The 14,108-nt window shown below is 35.0% G+C and overlaps 1 protein-coding gene across 1 annotated transcript; it reads left to right on the top strand.

Moving 5' to 3' along the window:
* The first annotated feature begins 6,672 nt into the window (after window positions 1-6,672).
* On the top strand, window positions 6,673-8,697 carry LOC135635599 (zinc finger protein WIP2-like). Its single transcript, XM_065146789.1, has 2 exons — window positions 6,673-7,303; window positions 8,158-8,697. Exons 1-2 carry the CDS (start codon window positions 6,719-6,721, stop codon window positions 8,614-8,616), a joined length of 1,044 nt encoding a protein of 347 aa, XP_065002861.1. The 5' UTR covers window positions 6,673-6,718; the 3' UTR covers window positions 8,617-8,697.
* Window positions 8,698-14,108: the final 5,411 nt, after the last annotated feature.

The raw sequence follows: 14,108 nt of genomic DNA, 5'->3' as shown, positions 1-14,108 counted from the left end.
GCACTTCAACTTTTTTTCTTTTTTTTTGTTTGCTACTTCAACCGATGTTCTTAATTTTGCTCCCAGCAAACATTGTTGTTGTTTGATGAAAAAGTGTACGTCAATAATGTGGTCCGAAGTTGATGAGATGATATGGGTGGGGGAAGGAATCTACCTGGCTGCAGACACATTCCTTTCCACAGACCCACATCTCCATCTCTTTCTATGATGTGCATGAGCCTCTGGCCGCTCCGTTGTTCCTGATAGCTCATGATGCATCCAGCCATGGCAGCTTGGTTCCCCATCCTCTAACAGCAGCACCTGTGACTTGACCCTGAGTTTTGTCTTTGGGCCAGGAGGACTGTGTCCGATGTGTAGAGGATGATCCAGAAATCTGGCTTCTGTCATGGAGCACACAAGCTTTGTCAGTTGTGCAGATCCAGCTGAATGCCATGGATTTTAACTGACGAAGAGAGGAGGATTGTTTTGCCGGATCTCTGAGAAGGACACCAATTTCTATGATAAGATATGTACGTATGTATGTATGTATGTATACATACCCATATATAACTTGTACAGAAAGAACCAAAAGTATTTTGATTCTTCAGTTAATCAAACACTAACCTCTTCAGTACTGCACTCCTGCCAAAATCATTTGGACAAGAATGAATCACACTCGATCTTTGATCTAATATGCAATCATCTAAGATAGTAGATAATTGCCATGCAATGTATAATAGTATACAAACAAATAGTAGATAATGTTGTGTCGTTTAAACCGACATCAATCATTGTTCCTTCCAATATAACTCATTCCATTTTATATTTCTTGGCTACGACTGCTTTTATCTAATGCTAATCAAGTACTTTATGAGAATGAACCTGAACACATGGCTCAAGCTTGATTGCTCAGCTTTTCAACATATGTATGTATCTGATATTACCCTGGAAAAAAGCCTTCTCTCTTCTCTAGCTCTCACAGTAGAAGACACCAACATAAAGTGTCAGCATTGAATCTTTGACATATGGCGCAGTGCCCACTTGGTTGTATCAGAAGAAGTATTTGGCTGCTCATACAACACAGGGTACTGTCACTGGAAGAGCCAAATCTGGACTCAACTCTCCAAATCTGGAATATGTTCTCGGAAATAGAGAGAGAGAGAGAGAGGCGTAGGCCATGTCTATGAGTTACAAGGTCGTCAGGTCTGGCTGGCTTTTCTTCACACACATATATGCGTACATTTGTTTGAGCAAATAATTCATTGGCTTTGTGATACCTATAGTACATTGATCTGTAATATTCTCTTTGTTGTGCACCGAGGACGACTCTGAGTTTTTGGAGAAGAAATCACATTCTAAATTGGACAGTTGGGATCAGATCAATAAAGTTTGAGAGAGAGCTGAGACGACAAGGAGGACTCCTCAGAACTGTGGTTCACATAAAGCCATACTACAACATTCCATGTCGTCCGTCTCCTCACCTTGCTGGGCCATCTGGAGATATTTCATAACTCGCAATGGTTACAACAACGACGACGACGACGACGACGACGACGACGACAACAATAATAATAAATAAATCATTCTTTATAGTCATTTTCCATTGTGGACCTATTAAGCTCTCGAGCTTATTACGGGTTGATATATATTGTCATCTCAAACATCGACGATACCATTGAATTGGGACACAATCTAGGGATGATATCCCTCTTGCATGAGAATGTATTCAAGTGATTTAATATTGTTAGGAATCATTACTTCGGTAAATCTTACAATATTAAACATTTAGATTCTGCAATTGATCAACCTTTTTTTTCTTTGTCACAAAGATACCTAATTATGTAGTAAATGTATACTTGAGCTATTTGATACACTCATTTAGATAGATTTGTTCAACATTTCAAACACCAATCTTAATAAATATAACATTTAATATGTCTAATTTATAGAAAAGTCATGTGACCAAGGATGTGGCATAATAAATCATGCTCAAACATAAGCCTTTGGTGCATTACTTCTTGATTCGTAAGTTTCTGTATTATGAAGACTTTTTAAAAACATGTAAATACATATCGGAAGACGATTGAGAATTAACAAAAAAAATGTAAACTTAAAGTAGTGAATATAATATTTATATAGTTTGACACTCCTTATTTACCTTTAGAAAGAAAATTTTAAATTCTTTATCATAGGTGATAATACATATAATGGATTTTTTTTTTCTTAAGCTAACTCAAAGTTTAAGTCAAAAGCCTATTGAACACCACCTAATATAAATCTTGAGTTAAAGTGTTTTTCTTATGTCCACTTTTACATAAAGGGCAATTTTTTTAAAAAAATATTAGAATATTTTTCAATTGGTACCCCTCATTTTATTTTTTTTAAATAGTATTATTAATTTTAAAAAAAATCAAAAATGCCCCTAAAAAATTTTCCACCAAATTTTCTAGTTTTAAATTATTATATAATTTTTATTTGACTCATTTATAATATTTTTCAATAGCATTTACAGTGCTTCTATTACGATACTGAAAACACTATAATTATTATTAAAAAAGCATTGTAAGTGATATCATATTGGTTTTGTTTGGTTGTCATTATTCATAGATTATTGCAATATCATATGTTTAAACTGGTAATTGGTTTAGTTGAGGTTAAGAGTTCATTTAGATAATTTATGATATAGGTTTTACAGTGTCTTTATTGTGATGGACGAAATACTGTAATAAACTATTTTTTAATTTCTATTTAAGTTATATGTTCTCAGGATGATTGTTTGGGAAAATATCTTTTTTTGAATTTTTTTTTCGGATGGTCCCCCTCTTCTTATAATTCCCAAATAGTCACCCCTATTTCAAAAATCTCAAAAATACCCCCCAAAATCTATCACGTTTTTTCTTTTGTCTAAATCCAAAAACAAATTTTGCCAACTGTTCAAGGTGTTTTTATTTTGAAAACACTGTATAGTATTTTTATTTCAAAAAAACTATGACATCAATATTTAGTTCAAAAACACCGTACAATGTTTTTGTTTTAAAAACATTATAAAACTTTAACACTAGTTTATAGTATTTTTGTTTTAAAATTACTATAAAAACACTATAACACTAGTTCAAAAATATTATCTAGTATTTTTGTTTTAAAAATAATGTATTGTATTTTTAAAACAAAAATGCTATATAATGTTTTTAAACATTATATAATGTTTTGTGGTTAAAAACTAATCAACAAAATATTGTAAATAGTTGGGGAGATTTTTTTAAAAATTTGGAAGAAAAAAATAGTAACTTTTTGAATAGACATTTTTGGAATATTATATTGGAAAACCACAAATAACATCACATGCATAATAAAAAATAAAAATAAAAATTAATTTTTTAAATAATCTTATTTAATTGTCATGCAAAGATGTTGAGCGAAAAACTTAAAACGATAAAATCGTATAATTGCATCAAGTGGTTGATACATTCTCACATAGGGGAGATCATATATCTCCAAATCTATAAATCTCAGTTCATGGATGAAGGAGCTATTACAAACTCCTCTCTAGTAGTGATTCACATAGTGGATGTGGTGACGACGCATCTCCTCATGAAGCACGTTTTTTCTTCTCATTTGCGCACCACCACACCATGATAACCAAGGAGGGATTGGTGCCTCTTGCTATTCTCTCATATTAGAGAGGGGGTAGTCGGCTCGAGAAAGAGATAGGGAGGAGATGAAGGAGGTGGCGACACCAAGGGTCTAGCCCAGGACTCTTTAAGCCCTAAGTCCTATATATAGAGAGCTATCTTAATTTACCCTAATAGATCCTTCCTTTTGGGTATTGGATCTTTATCCATTAACTTATGGTTTAATGGATATTGGATCCCCATCCAATAATCATTAGAAGCTCTATTGGGTCTCTCCCAAAGATCCATTAAAACATAGGCTTATCAGATATCTTATATCTGATCATTTATTCGTCGTGTTGTCCATTATATGTGTGTGACCCTCTAGGTCTAATACCGAGCTGATCTTGAGTTGCACATGTCAGAACTCTTTCTGACTTAATGAATTATTATCCTTATAATAATTCACTCAACTCATCAACTATGGATGTACTAAGCCACTACGTTATAATCTTTAAACCGTACACGGGGATATAATCCATTGGATATGTCTGCCCTTAGTTATCGTGTATCAATAGTCCATCATCCATCTAATATTCCAAAGATCGTATACTGGGTATGGTGTTGTCAAGCCCGTTTGAAATCTATTCGAGTCTCACTCTAATTAGATTCTCCTAGAGAATTTATTCTCTCTAAATTCGAATCTCATGCTTATCGGATTCATCACGATTTAATCGACCTTGGCTAGAGATTTACCTAAGTGAGAGCATATGAGATATTTCTCTTATGATACCGAGAGTAGATGATCATTTATCGATACCCAATTGTCTTTGTAAGATTGGCTACCACTCTCGATGACCATTTGTGTTATATTTAGAACTTCTATATCCATAAATCCGATATAAAAAATTGAAGTACTCAAATAAGGCATCCTTAGTATTTCAAGTATAAGGACCAGATATACAACTAAGACTATGGAATTATTGTCTCACTATAAGTTATCATTAACCAACATGTATTCTATAAGCAGATCATTCAATGAACTCATTCTCCAGTGAACACTTGCATTATATCCTTAGTATCTCAACATAGACAGCTATGAGACCAGTTGCCTCCATCATATAGACGAATATATAGCACACCGGTCTGTCTGATTATCTTGATGTCCATCTCAAGTAACCTATGAACGGAAACATTTAGCGATCTGTATTTATAGACTGATGATCCAATTCTCGTTACACAGATCCATTAATATCACAATATATATTTATCACATAATATAAAATAAAAAATATCATAATAATAATAAGTAAAAAGATTATGCAACATATCACACGTGTCATCGTGATTGATTTACAAGACACTTGTAACTAACACATTAGATATAGGAGATGACTATTTGGGAATTATAAAAAGGGAGTACGATGTGAAAAAAAAAACTCTAAAATAGTTTTTTTTTAGACAATTACCATTATTCTTATACTATTATAAATACATATTTGAATTATAATATGATATATCAAATATTTATTATTTTATTTGACTCATTTATAGTGTATTTGTTGTGGTGACCAAAATATTATAAAATTTTTGAGGGACGATTTGAGCATTTTTTAAATTAAGGCAATGTTTGAGAACAACAAAAGGGGTACCAATAAAAAAATGTAAATATTTTATAAGAAATCTTTTTCAAACTAAGCGTCTTCCAATTAACTTAGCCTTTAGGTAACTTAAGAATCTAAAATTACTGGCCAATCATTATACATATAACTAGTCATTCGCATCATCTTAGTTAATTTAAAAAAAAACAGATAAATATAATCCAAAATGATAAGAAGGCAGCATGTAACTAATTGGTCTTGATATATCTCTAGAAGTAAAAGAAATTCTTCTCTATTACAATCCTACTCTTAGAATAAAAAAGGGAAGAAATTGATTGTATCAGTGATAGAGTATCAGCTAACTGCGGTAGTTCATAGTATCACTATATTTGATGCATTTAATACAATGATCATAAGAAATATATGAAGTCAGTGAATCATTTTTCTTTTGGAAATTTAATTACTTGTAGAAAAAAAAAGTGTCGAAATAATTCAGCTCCAAAATCGAGCAAAAAACATAAGAACAGCAATAAGTTCCCTTCTATCTTCATCATTCATCCTCAACAATTCTGTTGATCATCCTTTCGAGTATCTTCAGATCCAGAAGATGTATCATTGAAATTAGTACTCTCAGCCATGGCCTCTTCTGCTCTCACTTATTACATGTAATTCCAATTCAAGTTGTAATTATCTCGCATATAAACTTCAACGAAAGTTGTATTAGATGCAATTGATCGATTTGCCTAACTTGTAGTAATCCCCATGACAACGAAGTGATAGACTCATGGAAGCATCATCTTTGTCTCCCTCTCTCTCTCTCTCTCTCTCTCTCTCTCTCTCTCTCTCTCTCTCTCTCTCTCTCTCTCACTCACGCACACACAGAAAGGCTTTTTTTTCTCTAGTTCACCATCCATAACCTAAAGATCAGGATCATGTCCGAGGTCTTGTCATTCTCATAAATTAGTTCCGCCTTATAATTCCTATTGCTTTGCAATTATAAGGAAGCGTTTGTACGCTCCACATGCATTCAATCGTCTGTACGTGGTGATCACATCTTTAGGTATGGTATGAGGCCAAGATCACATCTTGATTTGGTCCCAAGAAAAGGCGATGTTGATTGAGATAAGTCGAGATATCTGGTCAAGTCCAAGTCATGAGGTGAATGAAAACAACAAGCGAAACATGTGGCCGTGGTAGACAGCAATGTAATGTCTCAGATTAGCCTCACACACTCCTCAAAAGTCTTCTTCTCTTCTTTGTGTTGGTTTGTATGGTTGTTTACATTATGGCACCATTGGTTTATTGAATATTCTTTGTCTTCAATTAGCCCATGCATCTCTCCTATCCATCTCTTTCCTTCCTTCCTTTTCTCTCTTTTTCTCTCTACTTTCCCTTCTCATGTAGTTCTTCTCTCTCTCTCTCTCTCTCTCTCTCTCTCTCTCTCTGCGCCCTTCTTTCTGCCTATAATAGGAAACCCTTGCAAAGACTCAACAGCGGCCTCTCCTCTCTTCTTCCTCCTCTCCTACCATGGCAAATCCCTACACTAAGTTCTTTAAACTCTACAACCACTGCCCTTTCCTTTCCGATCCATCTTCCACACCGACTGCCACTCAATCCTACAGCTTCAGCCCACACTGTTACTCCAACTCATTCCCTAGGCAGCTCCCATCGTCTCCTCTTAAGGAAGCCCTCCCTCTCCTCAGCCTCTGCGCCACGAGGCACCAAGAGGAGGAGGATGAGGAGGAGGAGGAGGAGGGCACCTCGTGCAATGCCTCCATTGGAGGGGGGAAGAAGAAAGCTGTGCGTGTCGATGATGAAGCTGCAGATGAAGTGGACGCTGTGACTGTGGCTCTTCACATAGGCCTGCCGAGCCCTGGTGCAGTTGATCTGACACCGTCAAGGTTCGCCTCCACCTCGGAAGATAACAGAGAAAAGGAAGCAGAAGAAGTTGACGATGTCGTTACCTTAGGCTACGCTTCCGGTAATCATCCCCTGGGGAGGCTCAACAAAGGCCAGTACTGGATTCCCACACCTTCCCAGATCCTAATTGGACCGACCCAGTTCTCTTGCCCCGTCTGCTACAAGACTTTTAATAGATACAACAACATGCAGGTAATCCGTTTCTTCCCCTTTTTCTTGGGCTCCTTCACATGTCTGTTGCTTCTCATCTCAAGCCTTCAAGATGATCAATGTCTTGAAAGGTGTTGTTCTGCATGGTAAAGGTCTGGGGGAGCTATGTAGCACTTGTCTCATCTACTACTGCAGGCCACTGAGACGGATCCTGGGATTCATCCCAGGATCCCTTTTTATGTGATTGGACTTGACATAACGCTATGTTCCTCATACCTTGGTGGCTTTTGGAGCTGATGTATGTACATGAAGAAGCATCGGTATTCGTGCGAATTCTGATGGACCTCTTTCTCTCGAAAAAAGTAGTGAAATTTCTGAAAAGATTTGGCCTCTTCTCAGGGTGCCTCAGATGATCCGTGAAGCAACTCAGGTTCTTCAGCTCGCCCAGTCCCAGTAACTCGAGTACTCCATATGAAGCCTCCCACCTCCCTCTCTCTCACTCTCTTTCTGTGAAACTCTGGAATTTCTTGTGATCCCTTACTTCTCACGATTTCGAGGGGAACTTTCTCCCAGAGTTTTTTGACTAACAGACCAACTCGAAAGATTTCATATCTTACAGCAGACCAGAAAGAGAGATGCAGTCTCGTATCAGTATTACTCTTGAATAGAATCTTTATGTCATGAAAGATAATTCTTCCTTGATGCATCAAAGGCTACATTGTATCAAGCATATCTCGAGTATTAGTTACAAATGGCTTCGTTTTCGTATTCCTTGTCATTCTGGACATGATAACCTATTCTTTCTAAGGAGAATGTGACGAACAATTCTTGAGAACATCTGGAGATCTAATGGTTTTGATCTAACTCTTTCTCCATTGTGTTGTGACAATATGTAGATGCACATGTGGGGGCATGGATCGCAGTATAGGAAGGGACCAGAGTCGCTACGAGGCATCCAACCGACGGCAATGCTGAGGCTCCCATGCTACTGCTGCGCGCCTGGTTGCAGGAACAATATAGACCATCCAAGATCAAAGCCATTGAAGGACTTCAGGACCCTCCAAGCTCACTACAAAAGAAAGCATGGCATCAAACCCTTCATGTGCCGGAAGTGCGGCAAGGCCTTCGCGGTGAAAGGCGACTGGAGAACCCATGAGAAGAACTGTGGTAAACTATGGTACTGCATCTGTGGCTCCGACTTCAAGCACAAGAGATCGCTGAAGGACCACATCAAATCCTTTGGACAAGGGCATGCTGCTTATGGCATCAACTGGTTCGAGAATGAAGACGATCCATCATCAGAGATCGAACATGATTGCCATCAACCAAAAGAGCTAGAGAAGTTGACATGTTAATGAAGCTCGCTCGTGATGCTTTTTCATATCTTCTTTACTTGGTTCGTGATGTCCTAATACTTGATATGGTAATGAAGTCGATAAGAGTCTCGAGTTGCTACAATTTGAGGTACCTATGAACTATCTCATTTCTTTTCCTTGTTCTCACTAGCATGTATGTATGTATGTATGTCCATCTGCTTTGCTTTTATTTCTTGTTCTGATTTAGTTTTCAGTCTTTTCCTGGTCACCCTCTTCTTGCCCTAAAACTCAATGCTCGAGGGAAACAAAGCAATCTGCTCAGGTGTTGATACCTTTCTGTTCCTGTCAAACACTGTAGATTCTGTTCATTTACCAATGTTTACCGCTCCATTATCTGTTCACCGTTCCTTCGGATTCTACAGCGTAAACCCATCATCAGTAGTAAATGCTCTCTTTATCTTATGGATGTTCGTTTCTTCTTCGTCATGCGTTCTGTTAATATGACTCGAGCATACATATGCACAAGAGTCTGTTGTTCTCTTAAGATCCTTATGGTTGTCTCTATCGCAATGCTCCACGTATAGTTGCCCTAGAGAGGTACAAGAGAAACTCCCATGCTTATTTACTTTCTATCAAGACTGTCAAATGCAAGTACACACCAAATGTGAGTGAGATTTAGAAGTTAATCTTGTTGATAGATGAACTTCCAATTAATTCATATTATTTACCTCATCTATATGTCATCATGTCACGACTCAATCAAAGTTGAGGAAAACACTGACGTAAACAGATGTTGCCTTGTTGGAGAACATACATTAGTCTTTGATACAGACATGGTGAGTGCCTAAGTGTCACCCATTTTGCCAATAATTGACGTGCCAAAACAGTCCTATTTTTTTTGGGTGTATTTGTATGACATGGGGATGCCTTAATATTATTAGTCATGTCACTACCAATTCATGAATTTAAGGTAGACAACCCTTGTTGTTGACCCTTGGCGTCGGTGATCTTTGTCGAAGTGATAGATCAATCCGATTTAGTTCGAGATGTGTCTTGACGAAGTGTGAGAGCCCCTCCAAAGATTGTTGGTGATGCTTCAAGGTACAAATTATTTTTGGTGAAAATGAATCCGACGCATCGCTTCTCTCTTGAACAAGGCATGTTAGGTGCGTCTCCTGACAAGATATCTCGTACACCAAGTTAAGAAATCCTGAGATATATTAGAGATAACGACGAGAAATAATCTTACATTAGTCAGTGTGTTGATGTGCCCTTTTTATAGTAAAACTAGGAAAAAATATTTTCTTATTATAAAATATTTAGATAATATTTTCCATGAACTTGCTGCATTATAATTTGTGACTGTCACATGTCAAGCATTATAGATGAATATTTCCCCTCTCACGTATAGCACATTGATTTCACCTTTCTTTTCTTCCTCGAGTTCTATATTCCTTTCTCTCCATCTCGACCTTTCAGAAGACACTAGTCGCTTCCTTTCCCTACTCTTCCTGCGTCAGGAAATGACATAAGCTTCGATAATTCCGCCTGGAATCCGGAGACATTTCATGGATGTTTCAACCCACCTTACTACTTTATCTTTCATGTCATGCCTCCCAAAGCATAAGGCTCAGTTATCTGGAACCGATTCAGCTTTTGAGTGCATGTATGAGGATGCATTTTTTCCTTGGTATAGTGAGTGGATCTTTTAGAATGGTTAGCCTATCCACCTGCCTAATCCCCTCAGGAGAGGAAGAAGGGAAGACGATGCAGTAGTGTGGTACGACAGTCGTACCACAGATATGGAATCACGGCCAGTGCTTTGTTGGTCACTGCGTTGGATGACTGATGGATATCTCTGTTGCAGTCTTGCAGGTATAAATATAAATACATATATATATATATATATATATATATATATATATATATATATATATATATATTACATGCAAAAGAGATAGAGAGAGAGAGAGAGCAGTGAACCCGAGGCGTACTTCGAGAAGTCATATCAAGCCACAACGAGTCCATCGCCTGCGAGTACTACACTGTAGATGGAACTGAGCCCACAAGGTTGAGGTGGGCGCCACGCTTCCCTCGACTTGATCCTTACGCTTCATCCACCAGTCCTTTTCAATGGCCTGTCATAAAATTATTCTCTGCACCCCAATTTGGTCATCTTCTGAAGCCACTAATATGAAATGGATATATCTACATATGTGACTTCATGATTACATGAATTGCGCATGCAAAAGGAGTAACAAGATGATAAGTCATGTCTTGCACAACTAATATGAAACTAATTAGGTTGAGGTATTACGATAACTTTTTCTAACTTAGTTAACGTATCTAGGTGTTCTCCTTGGGGAGACTTAATTAGGAAGTCGATCCAACAATGAGAGACAGAGGGAAGGAAAATGGAAACAGTTGACAAGATGGACTGGGACATGGGGAGCTACAAGAGGACTGGCCACAGGAGACATGAGAATTTATTCTCTCGCCCTTGCTAGTCGTTGAGGTATTAAAACCCCAAGAGCTTTTCCCATCCCTCTCTGCGACAGGATCTCCATGGCTTGTTTATGCTACTGAAATCTACTGTGCTTAGCCTTGACAAGAAGACACTGGACACCGTCAGAAAGAACATATTTATTCCTTTTCCTGTTCACTTGCAGCACATGGAATTACGAGAGGACGAGGGACTCGAATGAAGCATGCTGCCAATTTTTCTCTCAGGCATCTATTGTCTTACTTGAATAGGTGTGATATAATCCATTTAAGGGAAACGAGAGAAAGAGGAGAGCTGAGTAGATATTGCATCATTTACTTATGGCTCAGGCATTATATGTTGGGTTTTTTTTTTTTCATATTTTCAGCGAGAAGAGAGGAGAATAATAAAAGGAATTATGAGTACTTCTACTTTATAATATTTTGAATTGATCCAAAAATATCTTTTTATATTAGCTAAAAGATAGAGTATAAGTTTTTTAAGTAATAAAAAAATTATCATATCCGAATAAACCTTCTCAACATCATCTATTTATTTTAATCTAAAATTTTATTTTTTATTTTATTTAATTCTAACTATTTGAATTAATCGACCCCTTAATTCAAAATAGTTCTCACTTGAAGTTGTCTTCGAAAACAAACAAAAAAAATTTCATCAAAGCTTTTGTAATAAGCTCATCTTTCTCTAATGGGTGTTGCAAATTCCTGGTACTTCTCTCAAACTCTAAAGCAGCATATCAAACAATTTTGCTTAGAAAAATTCTAGTAAATCTCCACGAAAAATAAGATAGACTAACAAAAATTTACTGCAATAACAAGTCTACTATTGCAATGACGAAGAATCATATTCCACGGGCATACAAAACACATCGAATTTTGACATCAACTTATCGATATCTTTACAAAATCCTTAGCAATTTTTTTTAAATTTTTTTAAAAGATAATTTCAAGTTACAACTATTTTGAATTAAGAGAGTGTGATCAAGTTAATTCAAATAGTTAGGAATATAAAAAATAAAAGTTTAAATTTTAGATTAAAATAAATAGATGATAATGAAAAGATTTATTGAGATATGGTAGATTTTTTTCAATGTTTAAAAAAAATTATACTCTACCTTTTAGCTAATATAAATAGGTGCTCTTATTTCAATCCAGAGCACTATAGATTGTAAGTACTCCTAGTTTCTTATATTATTCTCTTTCCTTTCTCCTTGAAATTCGGTAGAAAAGTCAACAAGTGTGATATAAGAGTAAAGTTCAAAGAAGATCAACATGAGTACATCGATTAAAAAAGAATAGAAGACTAATAGCCCCTGAGAAAAAAATAAGATAACTAAGTGTTCATAATCAACTTTTTCAAATATTTAAATGTAATAATTATTAATTTTGGATAGTTAAGATAAAAAACTTTATTTATTTTATAAGGATTATGAAATTTGGTAGAAGATGATTTTATTCGGTATGATTTACATGATCCTAATATTACCGAAGATCAAATGAATAAGAAAATATAAAAAGATGCCAAAGCCCTCTACATGTTATAATAAGCAATAGATGAGTCCTTATTTTTTTGAATCATGATGGCAACAACATCAACAGAAGTTTGAAAAATATTAAAAAGTGTGTTTTGAGGTACAAACAAAGTAAAATTTTCAAAGCTTCGAATTCTTTGGCATGAATTTAGAACTCTTATCATGAAAGATTTTGTATTTATCACTGATTTTTTCTCAAAAATCTCTTATATTGTGAATTATATGAGATCTTATGTTAAAAACCTAAAAGATCAAATTGTAGTAGAAAATATTTTATGAAGTTTATTTCTAAATTTTGATAAAATTTCTACTACTATAGAAGAAGCTAAAGATACAATTACATTATCTATTGATGAATTAAGAGGCTCACTTTTAGTTCATCAACAAAAAAGTGAATAGATCTTTATAAAAAACTTCAAAACATACTCTTTAGATGAAGATAGATAAAAAGAAGGACTAAAATAAAAATTCAGAAACCTGATCTTAAACAAAAAAAATCAAAATGACAAAGATCGTGGCAAATCAAATGAAAGTCAAAGGAACTCTAATGAAGGTAACAAAGAAATCTGTTAATATTTTTGTTATAAAAAAATTGGACACTTAAAAAAGATTGCTAGTACAAAAATAAAAATCTAAATATTCCATTCTATTTTCACCGTAAAAAATATGACCATCTTGAAAACGATTGTTAGAACAAAACTCAAACAAATTATCATGAGAAAAAAATAGTAAAAAAAAAGATGAATACCATATTTTTTTTAATGGCATCTAATGAAGAATGAATAAGATCTGTTTTATTTTTCGATAGTGGATGCAATAATCATATGATAAGGGATAAAAGTTAATTTCAGAGGCTTAATGATTCAATCATATCTACAATGCATATTGGAAATGATAGTAAGGTTCAAGTGGAAGGAAAAGAAATAATTATTGTAATACTAAATTTTATTAAAAAATTATTAATAATGTAAAGTTTATTCTTGGTTTAAAACAAAATCTCATTAGTATAGGATAACTGATGAAAAAAAAGATATTATACTATTTTTATAATAAAAAATATTTGATTTATGATAATAAAAAAAATAATAGTAACTATGAGAATGATAAAATAATAAATTATTTGTCTTATTATTTTTGAACTTCTCTTTGCATGCATTCGCTACTACTGATGAATCGGCTTTATGACAAAAAAAAATAAAGTCATTTGAATTAGGATGGAATAAATTTACTAAATCAAAAAACATAATAGTTAGTTTGTTTAAGATTAAAAACAAAGATATTGTCAGTGAATCTTGTAATTTTGAAAAACAGCACAAAAATTCTTGATACTTATTTTGCATATCATAAATATATGCCTCTACAGCTTTTTTCTTGTCTTGAGTTTCCTCCATTACTCTATCTCGAAGAGCCATTTGCTTCAGCAAGTTGAGGATTGATCGTACGAAGAAGGTGAAGATGAAACTACTGAAAAGAAAGTCAAGAAAACTGATGTGCGCG

Source organism: Musa acuminata, chromosome BXJ3-4 (assembly GCF_036884655.1).
Source record: "Musa acuminata AAA Group cultivar baxijiao chromosome BXJ3-4, Cavendish_Baxijiao_AAA, whole genome shotgun sequence".
Lineage (NCBI taxonomy): Eukaryota > Viridiplantae > Streptophyta > Magnoliopsida > Zingiberales > Musaceae > Musa > Musa acuminata.
Note: the sequence above shows the minus strand (reverse complement) of the source record. Positions and strands in the feature narration are given on the sequence as shown.